Below are 15,186 nucleotides of genomic sequence, written 5' to 3' on the forward strand. Positions count from 1 at the left end.
AGATATACTGTATTTCACTTCCCTCCAAATGGCACAGGCTCAGTAGATAGAAAATAACATTACAACTAGGGCTGGACCCCGATATCCGAATATTCGGTCATTGTGGTGGTATCCAAATATTAATTTAGAGATCGAAATATTCGGATTCTCCCTCATCCCCCCCAGAGTAGCCTTTCTTCTTCAAAAATCTACTCAAGTAAAAGTAAAAAGTATGGCAGAATAAAACTACTCTCAGAAGTACATTTTTTTTCAAAAAGGTACTCAAGTAAATGTAATGGAGTAAATGTAACTCGTTACTACCCACCTCTGGGTGTAGGTTAGGATTTGGCAAGTGGTTGAGGGTTAACGTTAAAGTAAGTCTCCAGGAAATTAATGTAAGTCAATATGATGTCCTCTGAAGTCCTGAATACATGACTGTGCACGTGTGTAAGTATCAGCTTGTCATACGAATACAAAATTGAACCATCTGCATGGTTTGACTTCCCTAAACGTTCAAACAATCTCCTACACACACACACACATGCAGTCAAAATGAACATGGTTTTAAAAGTCACCGTCAAAGGCTGTGCCCACCTATCAATCTATCATCAACCCATTTTTTCTAGCCGAAATTCAAAGGAACGAGAAACAACAGAGTGAGACAGAAAAAGAACAAAGGAAGAAAGGACCGGTCACAAATTCTCCATCACAACGAAAATACAAGGTTAAAATTATAAATTGTGTCAGTGTGCTCATATGTGAGTGAATACTAGGCCTTCATGAGAACTGTACCAGGGTTCAAGGTTTGGCTAGCTCAAACTCCACAGATTTTGCCAAACACACACACACATATAAACACACAAACACAGCCCAAATGTTAGGAGTTACAAAGACAGACATCTCTCTGTCCATCAATCTGTCATTCTCCTTTTATTCTGGGTAAAAGGCTTTAAGGAGGGGAGGACAGAAAGAGGAAGAGGGAATGAAATAGGTAGCGGGCATATTGTCTGGTGAAGGTCAAAGTTGCACCCGTAAATTGTGTATGTGGGTGTGTGCGTACAGCAAAGGAACAATTGGCCTTTATACAGTCAACAGCATGATGTTCCGCTCTGCTGGAGAGAAAAGGGGTTTTTAAAATATCAGAGAATTGCGGGGCATTAGTGTTCCACAAAGACAAAAAGAGAAAGCTACAAATTGTTCAGTGAATAAGGATTTAAGGTTCAAATTATCCAATAAAACCTGTGTCGCAGCTGAAAAGAAACACGCACTGACATCAGGATGCTCTGTAGTGCTTTGAAAGGACAACTGCTATTAGTACTCTTAAGGTTTGGAAAACTTAAATGATTTAGTGTACATCTAGAGTCATAGTCGACCTACATCCTCCATACTAATGGATTTCGATAACCTAAAAATAGTTTGCTGTTCTTTAATTTTGTTTTCAGTATATTTTTTCTTCATATTATTCAAACTTTACTGCATTCCCCAAACAAAATGCTCACCACGGACGCTGGCATACATTAAACCACACATACATACACACACATTCTAATGTCAGCTAGAAACAGTGATTTTAACAAAGAATTAAGTGTGTTTTCTCAATTTGTTAAATATTACATGTAGTTTGTTGATTATTTGGCTAAAGAGGTTCTTCATCTTTGTAGAGAGGGACACTGAAGATGTGGTAAAGTATGCTGCTTGAGGATGCTGGTGCTAATGCTGCAGAATGGCAAAGGGAACACTTTCACATCACCACTGTCACAACAACACAGCATTAGTGACACTGACAGTGGTGGCTACAGCTACAGCTCTTTAGTGTCAAGTGCCTTTGTGCTGTGGAACTAATCGGACGAAAATTCCAATAAACACTGATTTAGATAAAGCCCATTTACCTCGTTTCCAGAGGCACATTGCTACCCAGCACCCAGCTGTCTTGCAGCGGGACGCTCTCGGGGGGCGTGGTCTGCAGCTCTGCTGGTGATTGGCCGGCCACGGGGGCCGGGCTTCCAGTGGGAGGGGTTAGCTGCCGCGTTGAATTCAGGGACTGGCCAGCGTGGTGTGCGGAGCCTAGGGCCTGGTTGAGAGCCGTTACTGAGGGCTGCTGGCGGTGAGGAGGGGGTACAGGAGGCAGGGTGGAGCCGTGATGATTGGGAGGTTGCTCTGTCCACAAAAGAAGAGAAGCATACTCATAAGTTTACTGGCATTTGCAATGCACTTCACACAATTCAGCTTTTCAACTTGTCAAAGAGCGACAACAGTTTCAAAACCTGCTAAGAATTCTGGGCGAAAAAAATTAAAAAGAAAAAAAGAGTTTGGAAGGGTCTGTCTCAGACAAATGCTGCAGCTGTGGTTGGTTTCAGTTGGTATCCAGCCACAACTACAGTATTTGTGTGTTGGGTACTTGAAGATAAACAATTCCCCATTCCTAAATATTTGCATAGTTTTGGGAAAATTCCTTCATCTTCTTCCAACCAAAGTGAACATTTGAAATGTGGCTAACAAAAGTGACTTCTTTTGTCATCTCTATTAACTTTTTCTCGTGCCACAGTTCAAAATGTGCACAAAACATGTTATGGAAATATGTCTGTTTCATCTGAAAACATAATTTCTCAGAGAGACAGAACACTGAAAGGTGATGATGCCATTCTTTTACTTTTATCAAATATAATGTAATGTATTATTTGGAAGAAATCTAACTATGATGCCTCAAGCAGTTCAACCTGTTGAGATGATACCAGTGACTCTTAAAGTCAGATAATTTATCAGCCTCGAGGCTAAAGTGGCAATGAACTTAAAAGCAAAGGTTTACAAAAGTCTGTTATGCACATTTGTATAGGATATGTATGAGATTTTGTGTATCTTGGCATGACCTTTTATGGCTCAATATGTGACACTATTGCATTATGTTTGAGTGATTGGTTTAAAAGTGAATACATGCTACTTCTCCCCTTTTTTCACTTTCTGTTGAATCCCAGTTGAGTCCAGCTAAGCCAGAGCAAACAACCACTAACAGATTTAAGTGTTCAGTATCACATATTCCTGTTGCCGTCAGTATCTGACAAGATGTAAATAAAATGGAACATGTTGCAGAAGAAATTAAATGATAATCATGTAATTATTCCTGCTGCCAACACTCCCGGCTTATCAACTTTGAGTCTTAATGCAGTCAGGTTCAGATGTTTTGTTCATTTTAAACATCATTAGTCACAGTCAAACTCAGCATTCATGGACTGTGGGCTCAGATGGTAACCACTATGTAAATTTCACTGCAGTGTATGGGCTGGTCAAGGCTGGTGAGAACTGTAACTCAATGCTGCGCTCAGCTCAGCCAGGCTGAATACTGATCAGTGACTGGCCTTCACAAAACACTGCTTCGTTTTTGTAAAAATATTTGCTCAAAGCTGACCTGGCCTCAACTTTTCCCTGCTGTTTTTTTCCCCACTGCTTTTCAGCTCCTTTTTCTATCCTCAGGGTGCTCTGAAGGAAATGAATGGCAATGCTGGTATTTGATTTGCATAAAGAACATCACATCTCCATTTCCCAGCCCTGCTGTTATTTCTTCCCCACTGCCCTCACCGGAGAAAACAGAAAGCAAAGAGAGAAGACAAGGGATATGTGCAGGAGATAGACGAAGGAGGGCCTTTTGGTTGTAGAGGCGGTGCTCATCCCCCCACACCCTACTTTCTTTCTCTCTCCATATGCTGTTTTGCCGGATTAGTAATTGTTCCACTTATGCAAACCGTCAAGGCTAAATGCTGAACACCACACACACAAAGTCAGGATTTCTGGATGAGTGTTCAGGCATCATTACCAAGGCTACATCTGTGTGCCATCACTGCAAATGTAAACCTAAACACCGTTTACACACTCAGAAACACGCTGAAATGAAACACACACACACACACACACACACACACACACACACACACACACATTATTGTATGTACTGTTTGGCTAATAAAAATCCCCAATGAATGGCAATAAGCTGAGAGATTTGTCAGTCTGAATAACAGACATATACTGAAAAAAATATACAGCCGTGCACCAGCGTTTACATGCACTTGTAAAGACCATGTAAATCACGGGTTTAGTGAGTTTCCACTGATTGTGAGAACTCTGAGTTTTCTATGATGAAATGATTAAAGCACGTATGTCTTTATCACAAAAAAACAACCATGCATTTAGGTTCTTGCATAAGTTTATTAGATTTTTTTTTTTTTTTCCAAATCTGCTTGGTTAAAAATATACATACAGCAACATTTTTGCTTTGATTCTGGTTTTGTTGTCTTTCCCAAAGATTTTACAGTTTCTTGTCGTAACAAGTAGTTTAATTTTGGCTATTTTTAGAATGACACACCTTTCAGACACACCAAATAAGATCTCACTTCAACTTGTGATATTTTATAAGTACTTTTCATGTTTAAATAACAGGAAAAAAGGCAGTGAAAAAACTGCATTAATCCATACAGATATAAAACCTAAACTTAACAAAAATCCTCATTTAAGTTTTTAAAGTATCTGAGAGTGTCTGAGAGCAACCTTTACTAAACATTGCTAACTGCTATGCATGCTGTTGTTTCACTTGGTCCACGATGACTGGTTGGTGGAAAAGTCATCACGATGATATAGCAGGCAAGAGGCACAAATCATGCTGTCAGTTCCCTACCTAATAAAGTCTGTGGGCAGTATTCATGGAAGGAAAGACAACCTAATTATAACTAGTGAAAATGACAACATTGTGTGCAGTTTCAGGTACTTTAACTGAAACCCCACTGGTTGTGTGCAAACGTGAAGAATTACAGCCTGCAGGGACAGCTGTGATGCCCCATCAAGTGACATCCAACTGACACATGATGCCTCTCAAAGAGCAGTCTCAGCCAGATTCCAGAAAAAAAGACAGGAGTCACGAGTTCAGCCTGGACACTGACAATGATGACTATTTTTCAGTATATGTGTGTTGATGCTACAGCACTTTCTCTGGGTGGTAAACATGCCTGTCTTTTGATCATGCTGTTACTTTGACACACATTTCCAGTACACCAACCAACAACACACAGTCCACTGACGGCCATTAAAGTCAGCTTTTTCTTTGTAATGCGAGAGAATCGAGATAGTATTTATGGTTTGTGTGTTTTCTTCAGCTGACAGAAATGTTCGGCTTCATTAACTCATACTTCAATAAAACTTTAAGATAAAAATAGGGCTGACATAGCTGTTATTTTATGATTTTCCTAAATCAGACAGTAAGGACTTACAATAACCTGGTTTCGAAAAAGTCTTGTGTGACTTGTATCCAAGATGGTCCTCTGAAAGCAGCCATGTTTTCCATAGACATTATGCATATGGAAGCCAATTTAGTTATTGATAACGTGTGGGGACAGAAATTACTGTTTGCTGGAATAATTTTCTGTCTGATATGTGGGGGAGAAATTGAAGTATGTTGTGGATAAAATCAATAAAACATACACAGGGAATTTTAGTACCAAATCAAGAATGCCCCTGCCAGAGCTTCATCAGTCAAATGTAAAAGTTATGTGATTTGTGCATTCAGACATCCTACGGTCCATCCTCTGAGCTTACCTACAGAAAGGGGAGAAATTAGGTAAATAATCATGTTCATTTGCCTAATTTCTCCCTTTTCTGCAGCTCACAATGTAATCTAAGTGCAATTAAAACAGAAAGAGATCATCAGGGGTCCAACTCTACTGTCACTGACATAGACAGACCCCAAACACCACAGGACAAAACTGTCAATACGTTGAATTCAAATTATTTCCCGTGTTCTGAAATAAACACTAGGGATGAAGCAGTGAATTGCTAAGTCTTCCCTGAAAATCAAAAAATTAAGGCAGCCAAACATCTATTACAAGTTTCAATTTATAAATCCTGCTAAACAATCATAAACACACATCTAAACACACTTTAATCAGTTGCTTTGAAATATATAGTCTTATTTAAGTGGGGGAAAATGATCCAGTAAAAGATCAGAGCTAGACAGATCTACAGTGAAGAGAAAGAGAGGCCAATAGACCCTGAGACAGACAGATAAAGGCATGCAAATCAATGAAGACACTGAACAGGTCAGTGGAGTGAACAGAGATGAAATTGCTTGTTGAGGAAGACCAGTTTTACTGTGCAAAATTCATCTTCTCTATACAGTGTACTGTGAAATACTGATGGGGGCAGATGTACAGTGAGGCTATCTGAGCAGAACTCAGATACTCTGTCTGCTTTTGAGCAATGCTGAAAAACATCTCAGTGGGTCTTAATGCTGGTGTTTGGTTAAACCCAGGGAGGTCAAATGCTGATTGGGAGAAGAGAAGAAGCACCATTTGTCTGTCCTCTCAGAGTTCTTGTGGACATGGGTTGTTCTAATGGCAGGTTAGCACCTTGCATGGCAGCTCTTCCACCACTGGTGTGTCTGAGTGTGTGTAAATTCAAAAAAAGGATGCTGTGGAGCCCGAGGTTAAAAAAGGCACTACGAAAGTAAGGACCATTTGTAACATATGTTTGTCACATGTCCAGATGTTTTTTTGTTTTTTTTTTCCTTTTAAATGATTTACATTTTCAAATGTATGTGTAAAATTTAGTCTCAGAGGTTAAACTTTTAAACACTCTACAGCAGTGGTTCTCAAATTTTTTCTGCCAGGCCCCCCTTTTGAGGACAAAAGGTGGGCCTGGGTTGCCATAACTTTGCATATATATATATAAACTGTTTTTACATTTAAACGTGAACATGTAGGACTGTGTTATTTTATCTGATTCCATTTTGTTTTTCACAGTAAAGATCAGGGGTGTCAAACTCATTTCAGTCCCGGGGCCACATTCAGCCCAGTTTGATCTCCAGTGGACCAGACCAGTAAAACCAGAGCAATAACAACCTATAAATAACCACAACTCCGACTTTTTCCCCTTTGTTTTAGTTCAAAAAACTACATTCTGAAAATGTTCACATTTAATGAACTATCTTTTTACAACACATTATGAACACTGAAATTTCTTTAGAAAAGCAAGTTTAGTTTCAACAGTATTATGCCTCAGTTGATCATTTCACAGTTTATCTACAAAGGAACACAACATTCAGTCACAGCTATCTGGAACTGAGCAATGTAGTATTTTACTTTATGATCAAAACAACTTGTCAAGGTCTAGAAATGATTCAAAATTTACAGTTAATGTCTTCTCTGTAATTTTTACCCTTTGTAAAGTCGTCCCGACCATCTGGCCGGCCGGTTTTGGACCGCGGGCCGTATGTTTCACACCCCTGGTAGAAATAATGGGAGCAGATGAGATGACGTGGCGACGTGACCAAGTACGTCGGTGTTCTAATTGCATATTAACGATGAGTTCTCCCGTATTTGCCAAGTAAGCAAGCACAGACTTGCACAAGCAGCGCAGGTTGTGCGCCGCGAAAAATAGGGCCGACGTTAAAACAATAGTTCACCTAATTAGTTCTGCGTAGACGGACCTTTTCCTCTGAGTCGCCTGCGCCCCCCCCTCCTGTCACGCCTCTGCGCCCACCCAGAGGGGCACGTCCCACTATTTGAGAAGCACTGCTCTATAGCAACGCACCTTATGTTGACTAGAGTAGGTACAACGCTCACATTCAGTACAACCATGACAAACAGAGGTGTTTCACTTCAAACAAAATTCATTTTAAACAAATTCCACTAGGCATTTGGTAAAATGAAGTTTTCACTTTAATTCCAACTAAACTAAAAAGTCCACGCACAATCAGTGTTGTGGAGAGGTGGCAGCCTTCTGCATCAGCTCCTGAAACAAATCAGTGTGCCTGAGTCAACCAGCTGTCAAACCTGTCATCCTGCATATGAAGGAAGCACTTTATCTACTGGATGTACATTTGCAGCTACAATTCACATGCCTTAAAATGTTTGATGACTGCCTTTTTTTCCCCCTGAAATATAGATTTATTTTTAAAGCATGTCAGTCATGTCCCAGTGGGATAAACATTGTCCAAACACCAGGTAAGTGTCTACCTATAATGTTCTGGGCTTGCTTGACCTTTGGTGGTACGCTTAACACAACTCAACAGTGCCAAGTTCAGATGCATACCGTTCTCACTGGTTAATTATCTCTCAAAGGGATTTAGATGTAGACTCTAATTGTCAAGTGAAGAAACAAACTGTAAGATGAGCTGACAAAAAAAGATGAGACAAAGCATTCAGTTACAGTTGCTTCTCTGGGCGAGCACATGGTCTCCATGCTGTAGGTGCAGTGTGGCAGGACAGATAGGTTGTAGCAAATACGCAAACCCTCAGGCATGGTTTTACCCCCTGAATGTGAGTGTGTGACTGAGACGTTCAAACACACATGAAGAGTTCTCCATCAATGTGATGGACTGGTGCGTGTGCAATAAATTGGCATCTCAGTGAAGCAGTGAGGTGAGGTGTCACTGGGGGAAGAAGTTATTTGTCAAAGGCAGAGTGATTACAAGCTTCACTATGATGCTCTGTCTCCATCCATGTTATGTCTATACGTCGATCGCACACTCCATTCTTGCACGGCATTCATTCTCTCTGCATCACTACCTTCCACCGATCCCTCACATGCTGCCATAAAGCATAGCACAGACTATATCTTAGCCTTTCCAGAGCTTCCAGGATGTTTTATTTCTTACTCAAAAAGAAGGCAGTTTTATTTGCAGATTCTCTTGGCTACTACAAAGTAATGCTTCGTTTTTTGTTGTTGCTGTTCACATCTTGTGTACTAACCATATTCATATTTAATTAGTGGATGTGGATTAAAGCACATGATGGCACAGTGATCAAACCCACAGTGAAACGTGCTGGTGGAAATAGCAGGACTCCATTCTTCAGAGACATAATCCACTTCTGATTTCACAGACCAGAGAGTGCTGACGGTCATGGACTTATCCTCACATACACCTGACCTCAACCACGCTGAACATTCTTGACATGACAAGAAGCTCTATGAGCATCGTCTCATCATACAGGAGTTCATACAGCTCAATGTTGCTGCCATTACAGAGGAATGAGGCAAACACAGATTCTGCTGTTCTGTGATATTCAGACATTCATTTACATTTTAGGGAGATAACTTTTCACTAAACCCTTAAGCTTTTCATTTGCTTTGTAGCATCCATCCATCCATTATCTATACACCACTTAATCCTCATTAGGGTCATGGAGGTGGTGGAGTCTATCCCAGCTGACTTAGGGTGAAGGCAGGAGACACCCTGGACAGGTAACAGTCTATCACAGGGCTACACAGAGAGCCAATCATACTCACAGTTCACACCTATGGTGAATTTAGAATTACCAATTAACCTCAGTATGTTTTGGACTGTGAGAAGCTGGAGTACCCGGATGCACAGAGAGAACATGCAAACTCCATGCAGAATGATCCCGGGAAGGCCAGGACGTGAACAAGAGATCTTCTAGTTGCAAGGCAAAAGTGCTAACCACCAAGCCACTGTGCAGCCCTGCCTTGTAACATTCTGAATTAAATTCAAAATCAATTAAAAAATAGAACTATCTTCCCAGGTATTCTGACTTTTAGACCTCACCAACCAGATTTGTTGGGGATGACATCAATTCTCAGATCCTTGTCGCTGTCCAGCTTGGATAGGTCAGTCAAGCTTTCATACACTACTGTTCAAAAGTTTGGGGTCACTTAGACGTCCTTATTTTTGAAAGAAAAGCATTTTTTTCAATGAAGATAACATTAAATGAATCAAAAATACAGTCTACACATTGTTAATGTGGTAAATGACTATTCTAGCTGGAAACAACTGATTTTTTAATGGAATATCTACATAGAGGTACAGAGGAACATTTCCAGCAACCATCACTCCTGTGTTCTAATGCTACATTGTGTTAGCTAATGGTGTTGAAAGGCTAATTGTTGATTAGAAAACCCTTGTGTAATTATGTTAGCACATGAATAAAAGTGTCATTTTCATGGAAAACATGAAATTGTCTGGGTAACCCCAAACTTTTGAACAGTAGTATATTTGCTAATGTAGTATATTTTCAAGAGACAGAGTTGTTGTATGAAACCTTGTCTACAAATAACAACTTTAACTCATCATGTTTAGTGTTGTCAGCTGCTTCTTGAGTTTATTCCTTGTACATGCACATACAGTGCATGTACAAGGAATAAAGCTATCTGATTTGCATTTGAGGTTGCATTGTTAAATGTTGGCAAGAAACTGAATAATAGATAAAATCTAGTCTTTCAGGCAAACTAGGTCTTATTTACAGTTTTCCTTTCTGATCAGTAAGCATTAAAAATGAAACACTTTTTTAAAAAGAAAAAAGTTTTGCTATTACATGATATTGTTTTTGATAGTGTTTTTTTCAGGGTTTTTACTTTTTCTTTGTCACAGTAGATCCTGGATAACTCAATTCTCGGTGTAAGCATGAGGTTTATTATTACAGTGCTAAAAGTGTAGAATGTATGAGTAATAAAGTGAAATATAGAAGAAAATAGTCCAGCAAAAAATGCTACTGAACACAAACATACAACAGTAGTTGAGTTATATACCAAAAGACCCTGAATGCTAAATGTTTTGTCAAAAGTTCACAACATGAAAAAGAATGATGTTGAAAGGACCAATGGTAAAAATAAATACATTGAACAAGATAAGAAAGGACGAGCAACTAAAGCTCAGGTCAGGGTTTGTGTTAAACTCCATCACTGTTGATGGAAAATTGAACAAGAAGAGAAGAAAAGAGGTTACAGAAAGAACAGGAGATGACACAGGAAGTCAATTAAAAGTTTCAGAAGCAGCAACAATGGTCAGCGGAGTTTAGGCGAGGTGGAGGGAGAGCAACACGGCCTCGAGGAGAGACACAGCAAGAGGCTGAGGCAGACAGAAAGACAAAGGAAAAGGCAGACAGGGCAGGAGTGAGAGATTTAGAAGAGAAAAAAGAAAAGAGAGGACAGAATAGATGCTGGAAAAAGTAAAAGACTCATCGACATAGTGAAAGAGGTCAGTAGAAGAGTTAAGACTCGTGTTTCTTGAAGCGTGAAAACTCATTCCACCTCTGGACTCCAAACAAGAAGAGGGGAGTGAGGAGGGCCTCTTTCCCCAGCCATGGGCAGCCTTTGTGGGGCATGTAGGTGGAGAGTGCCCCTCTTTGCTCAATGACCCACACCAGGCAAAACGATAGGGAAAAAAAAAAAAAAAAAGCGGAAAAAGAAGATAGTGACAGAGATAAGGTGTTTTGAAGGTGGAGAATCTCCAGTGGGAGGGTTTTAGTTTTATACTACAAACCATGCCTCTGCTATTACACTCCAGATGTTCACAGTTAAGTGCCAAATTACTGAAAGGGGGCTGAGTGTTTAAGGAGATAAAACGGTGGCACAAGAGGTTCACCCTTTTGTGGAACAACAAAAAAGAAAATCACTTTTGACAGGAATTCTTGTGAACAGTTCAAAGCGAGACCTTGAAAACACAAAGTGACAGAAAGTAAAGGTAAATATGCAAACAGCACACAGACCTTCCTCTTCATTGTACACAGAAAATATACAAGTTCACACACTGACAAATGGTCAAGTATTCAGTATTCTCCAGAAAACACGAGTCTAAGCCTCTTGACCACTCTTAGCTCAAGAATATTTGAGGATCACATCAGTTCACCCAACATGAGCTGCCAAAGATTCTGTCTGAATGGCTTCCTGAGAGGACTGTTCTTCTGAAAGAAATCACTTTGACTTCTCTTTGTTCCTGCAGGTTCCTATGTAAGGGAAACTCAACATTGCTTTAACTCAAGAAGCAGCTGACAACACTAAACATGATGAGTTAAAGTTGTTATTTGTTGACAAGATTTCATACAACAACCCTGTCTCTTAAAAATATACTACATTAGCAGATACATTACTGTTCAAAAGTTTGGGGTCACCCAGACAATTCCATGTTTTCCAAGAAAAATCACATCTTTAGTCATGTTCTAGCATAATTGCATAAGGGTTTTGTAATCATCAAGTAACACAATGTAGCATTAGAACACAGGAGTGATGGTTGCTGGAAATGTTCCTCTGTACTGCTATGTAGATATTCCATTAAAAATCAGCCGTTTCCAGCTAGAATAGTCATTTACCACATTAACAATGTCTAGACTGTATTTCTGATTCATTTAATGTTATCTTCATTGAAAAATTCCCTTTCTTTAAAAAATAAGGACATTTCTAAGTGACCCCAAACTTTTGAATGATAGTGTATGTTCAAAGCAGAGAGCCAGAACGTCAAGATGCTATTCAAGTAGGAACAAAACCTAAGACAAAATTCAATTTATATAACAAGTATGATAATACCAGACAAAGCCTAGTTACACTTGTTGAAACAGACATGAAGTGACATTTACAAGAATCAACAACCACAATAACTCTAATTGCACCAAAACAACAAATAGTAGTTATTACTGGATGTAACGATGATGGCAATATGAGAAGAGAAGAAGCAGAATGTCACACTTATATGGTATCCCATATGGAAATGCTCCATCAGATATTGTTCATCTATTACACAGTAATGTTAAACTGAAGCTAATGAAACAGCAAAAGCAAAGGACATTCACTCCAACTGTCAAAGTCCTGTACTATCTATGCTCAATCACCCATTCCAGCCAGCTCTCTTTGTGTTTTCTACAGTGTATGAATATCACCCCTTCTGGAATGGGAAAAGACGTGGACAGTGATTTTAGTCCTGGTAGAAAATTCGAAAGATTCTGTCAAATGGCAGCAAATTATTATTTATATTCTACGGCCACAAGGCAGATCTCTTTATTACAAATACACTAAAATATCACTTCAAATGCATGTTTTTCCCTCTTGATTTTTAACATTCTGTACCCATTTTCAAGGAGACTAAAAGTTAACTGTTTAACTTGCAGTCATCCTCATCTATTCGCCAAATCTGCTACCATATTTTTTAATGACGTATATTTTCACATTAGTCCAACTAAAACTGGAGCACGCCAAAGAGATGATGATAGTAGACTTAAACACACTAACATATATAGCTGTTTTTTTTATCCATCACTGTAGCATGTTACGTTACATATAATATGCATATTTTTATATGGTCATCTGTAGATGCAGCAATGTATTAAAAATGACTCCATCAGTCAGTTTAATGGAGGAAAAAAAAATAAACTGAAGCATGTTCAACACTTTATAACAAACTTTCATCATGTGTCCATTTAGGTGATTGAATCAAGGGTTTGAACTATGCCCTACTTGATTATTTTGTTATTGGGAGTTAGATTTAAGAATAGATTTAAATTTTGGAGTCAGCTGCCAAAAATCTGTCAGATCTATAGAGCTGAACATACCGAGAGTAAATTAATTGTTACTTCGAATAAACAATTAACTATTCTAGTCATTTTTAAGACAAACATGCTATGAATTAAAATTCTCCAATTTCCCCAGTTTCTTTTTATTATTTATTATTATTATAATTTTCCACAGGCAAGCAAAATAATTAATCTGAATATGTTAACTTAACCTTCATGGAGCAGTGATGGGAATTTTTCAGCGTTTTTTCAGCCTTGTGTGAGTGTTATGGCACACTCTTTCTCACCTTTTCCCCCAGTGACTCCTGTTGCTGAATTCCTGTGCTGTAAAATTGGTGTTTTTACGGCTGCTGCATCTGACAATACACATCGCCTTTTAAAGAGAGAGAGATGCCGAGAGAAAGCGGGGCAGCAAGAAAACACCCGGAGAAAGAAACAAAAAGTGACACACGTGGAAGCATTAGGGCAAAGTGAAAGCAGAAGAGAAAAAAAAGAAGAGAAGGCATGAAATAAAACTATAATAGGATGCAGCAAACAAGGGGAAAGGAAGCGTAAGAGAAGGAAATGGCAGCATGTCACACTGTTTCTACAGCAACAGGTCGGCCATGACTGACAGTTCGTACTCAGAGCATTTTAACGGTAGCATTAACATCACAGTAATCCTCTTAGATGCAAGCGGTCCTGGGGAGGACGTTAACTTAGTCCACATCTCTCTGGAAACCGAAGACATTTCCCTGCACAGACAAAGAAGTCTGATAGGCCTACCTCAGTTGATGTTTTCTGGTTATTATGTGACAAAGCCATGATTCAAAACTAGTAGACTTAAATGTAGGCTATGTTTTACTATTGAGCAGATCCTGTTTTGAGTAGATAGGGAGGGCACAATATGCAAGATCAGCTAAAGTGATGGGTGTTTTTTTTTTTTTTTTAAACTAAGCTGGATTAAAGTATTATTTGACACCTATAAAGAAAAAAAAATCACAGCTATGCTAATAACAGCTGAACTTCTTCTATGTCTTCCTCAAACTCTAACAAACAAACATTTACAGTAGTAGTGTACAGGTTTCATTGGTTAAAGTTTCTCAGCACAATCCTGAAAAGCTACTTTTCTGTTATTTATCAATCCCTATCCCTTGTGTTTTTAAGTAATATCCAACATTTTCACCTAAATGTCTCTCAACTCTGTCAAGAGTGTTTGATAAACTTGTTGCCTTAACTACTGTCTAATGGACCATGACGTTTATGTACAAAAGAGCGGAAAATCAGGATTACCCATCCTTTTTCCTAGTTTCACCACGCAAAGATGATGAGAAAATTAGATTACATGTTTTTTAGTGCCATAGAAAAAAGTAGGTACACCATAGATTTAAGCCTATATACCAGTTTAGCAAAAAAAAAAAAAAAAAAAGAAAGAGATAGTATGCCCTCAGGATGAAGACATAATGTTCTTTTGTGGCATAATTTTTGCATTAATCAGTAACACATATTGTAGAGATGTTTTCTATTACTGTCTTGTATTTTTAAACACAGTTTGCCCTCATTTAATAAACTGAATAAAGATGCTAAGAATGTGTCCCCCCAATGTGAAGTGAATATTAACGTAATCGCGTTGTTAGGAATGGGCTTGCTTCAAAGGAAACTTCATTTTCATCAGACAGTTTTTTGTCATGTCAAAAACGTGTCACTAAAATACGTAACTCAGTTGCAATAGTCATTTATTTAGTGAGTAGATATAGGAGAAATAAATTTCTTTCTTTCCTTCTAAAATAATGCAACCTGCTACTTTTCAAGTCAGTTTTGTAGTTCAAAGTGCTCCTTGCATTCCCAGTAACATTGAAGCTGTTGGATTATGTTTCTACCGCATTTCAAATCTTTGCAAATGGAACGTTTGATCAAATTTAAGTGTATATAATATGCACTGAGCTGCACA

At 38.8% G+C, this 15,186-nt stretch overlaps 1 protein-coding gene across 13 annotated transcripts in view; it reads right to left on the reverse strand.

The window, feature by feature from the left end:
• The window catches only part of LOC111562847 (teneurin-3), a 391,758-nt gene that overhangs the window by 175,111 nt on the left and 201,461 nt on the right, over positions 1–15,186 (reverse strand). For all 13 annotated transcript variants that reach the window (XM_055010067.1, XM_055010068.1, XM_055010071.1 and 10 more), the window contains one exon: positions 1,869–2,136. In XM_055010067.1, coding sequence (XP_054866042.1) covers positions 1,869–2,136 — 268 coding nt within the window. The remainder of the gene's footprint in view (positions 1–1,868; positions 2,137–15,186) is intronic.

This window comes from Amphiprion ocellaris, chromosome 4 (genome assembly GCF_022539595.1).
Source record: "Amphiprion ocellaris isolate individual 3 ecotype Okinawa chromosome 4, ASM2253959v1, whole genome shotgun sequence".
Taxonomy (NCBI): domain Eukaryota; kingdom Metazoa; phylum Chordata; class Actinopteri; family Pomacentridae; genus Amphiprion; species Amphiprion ocellaris.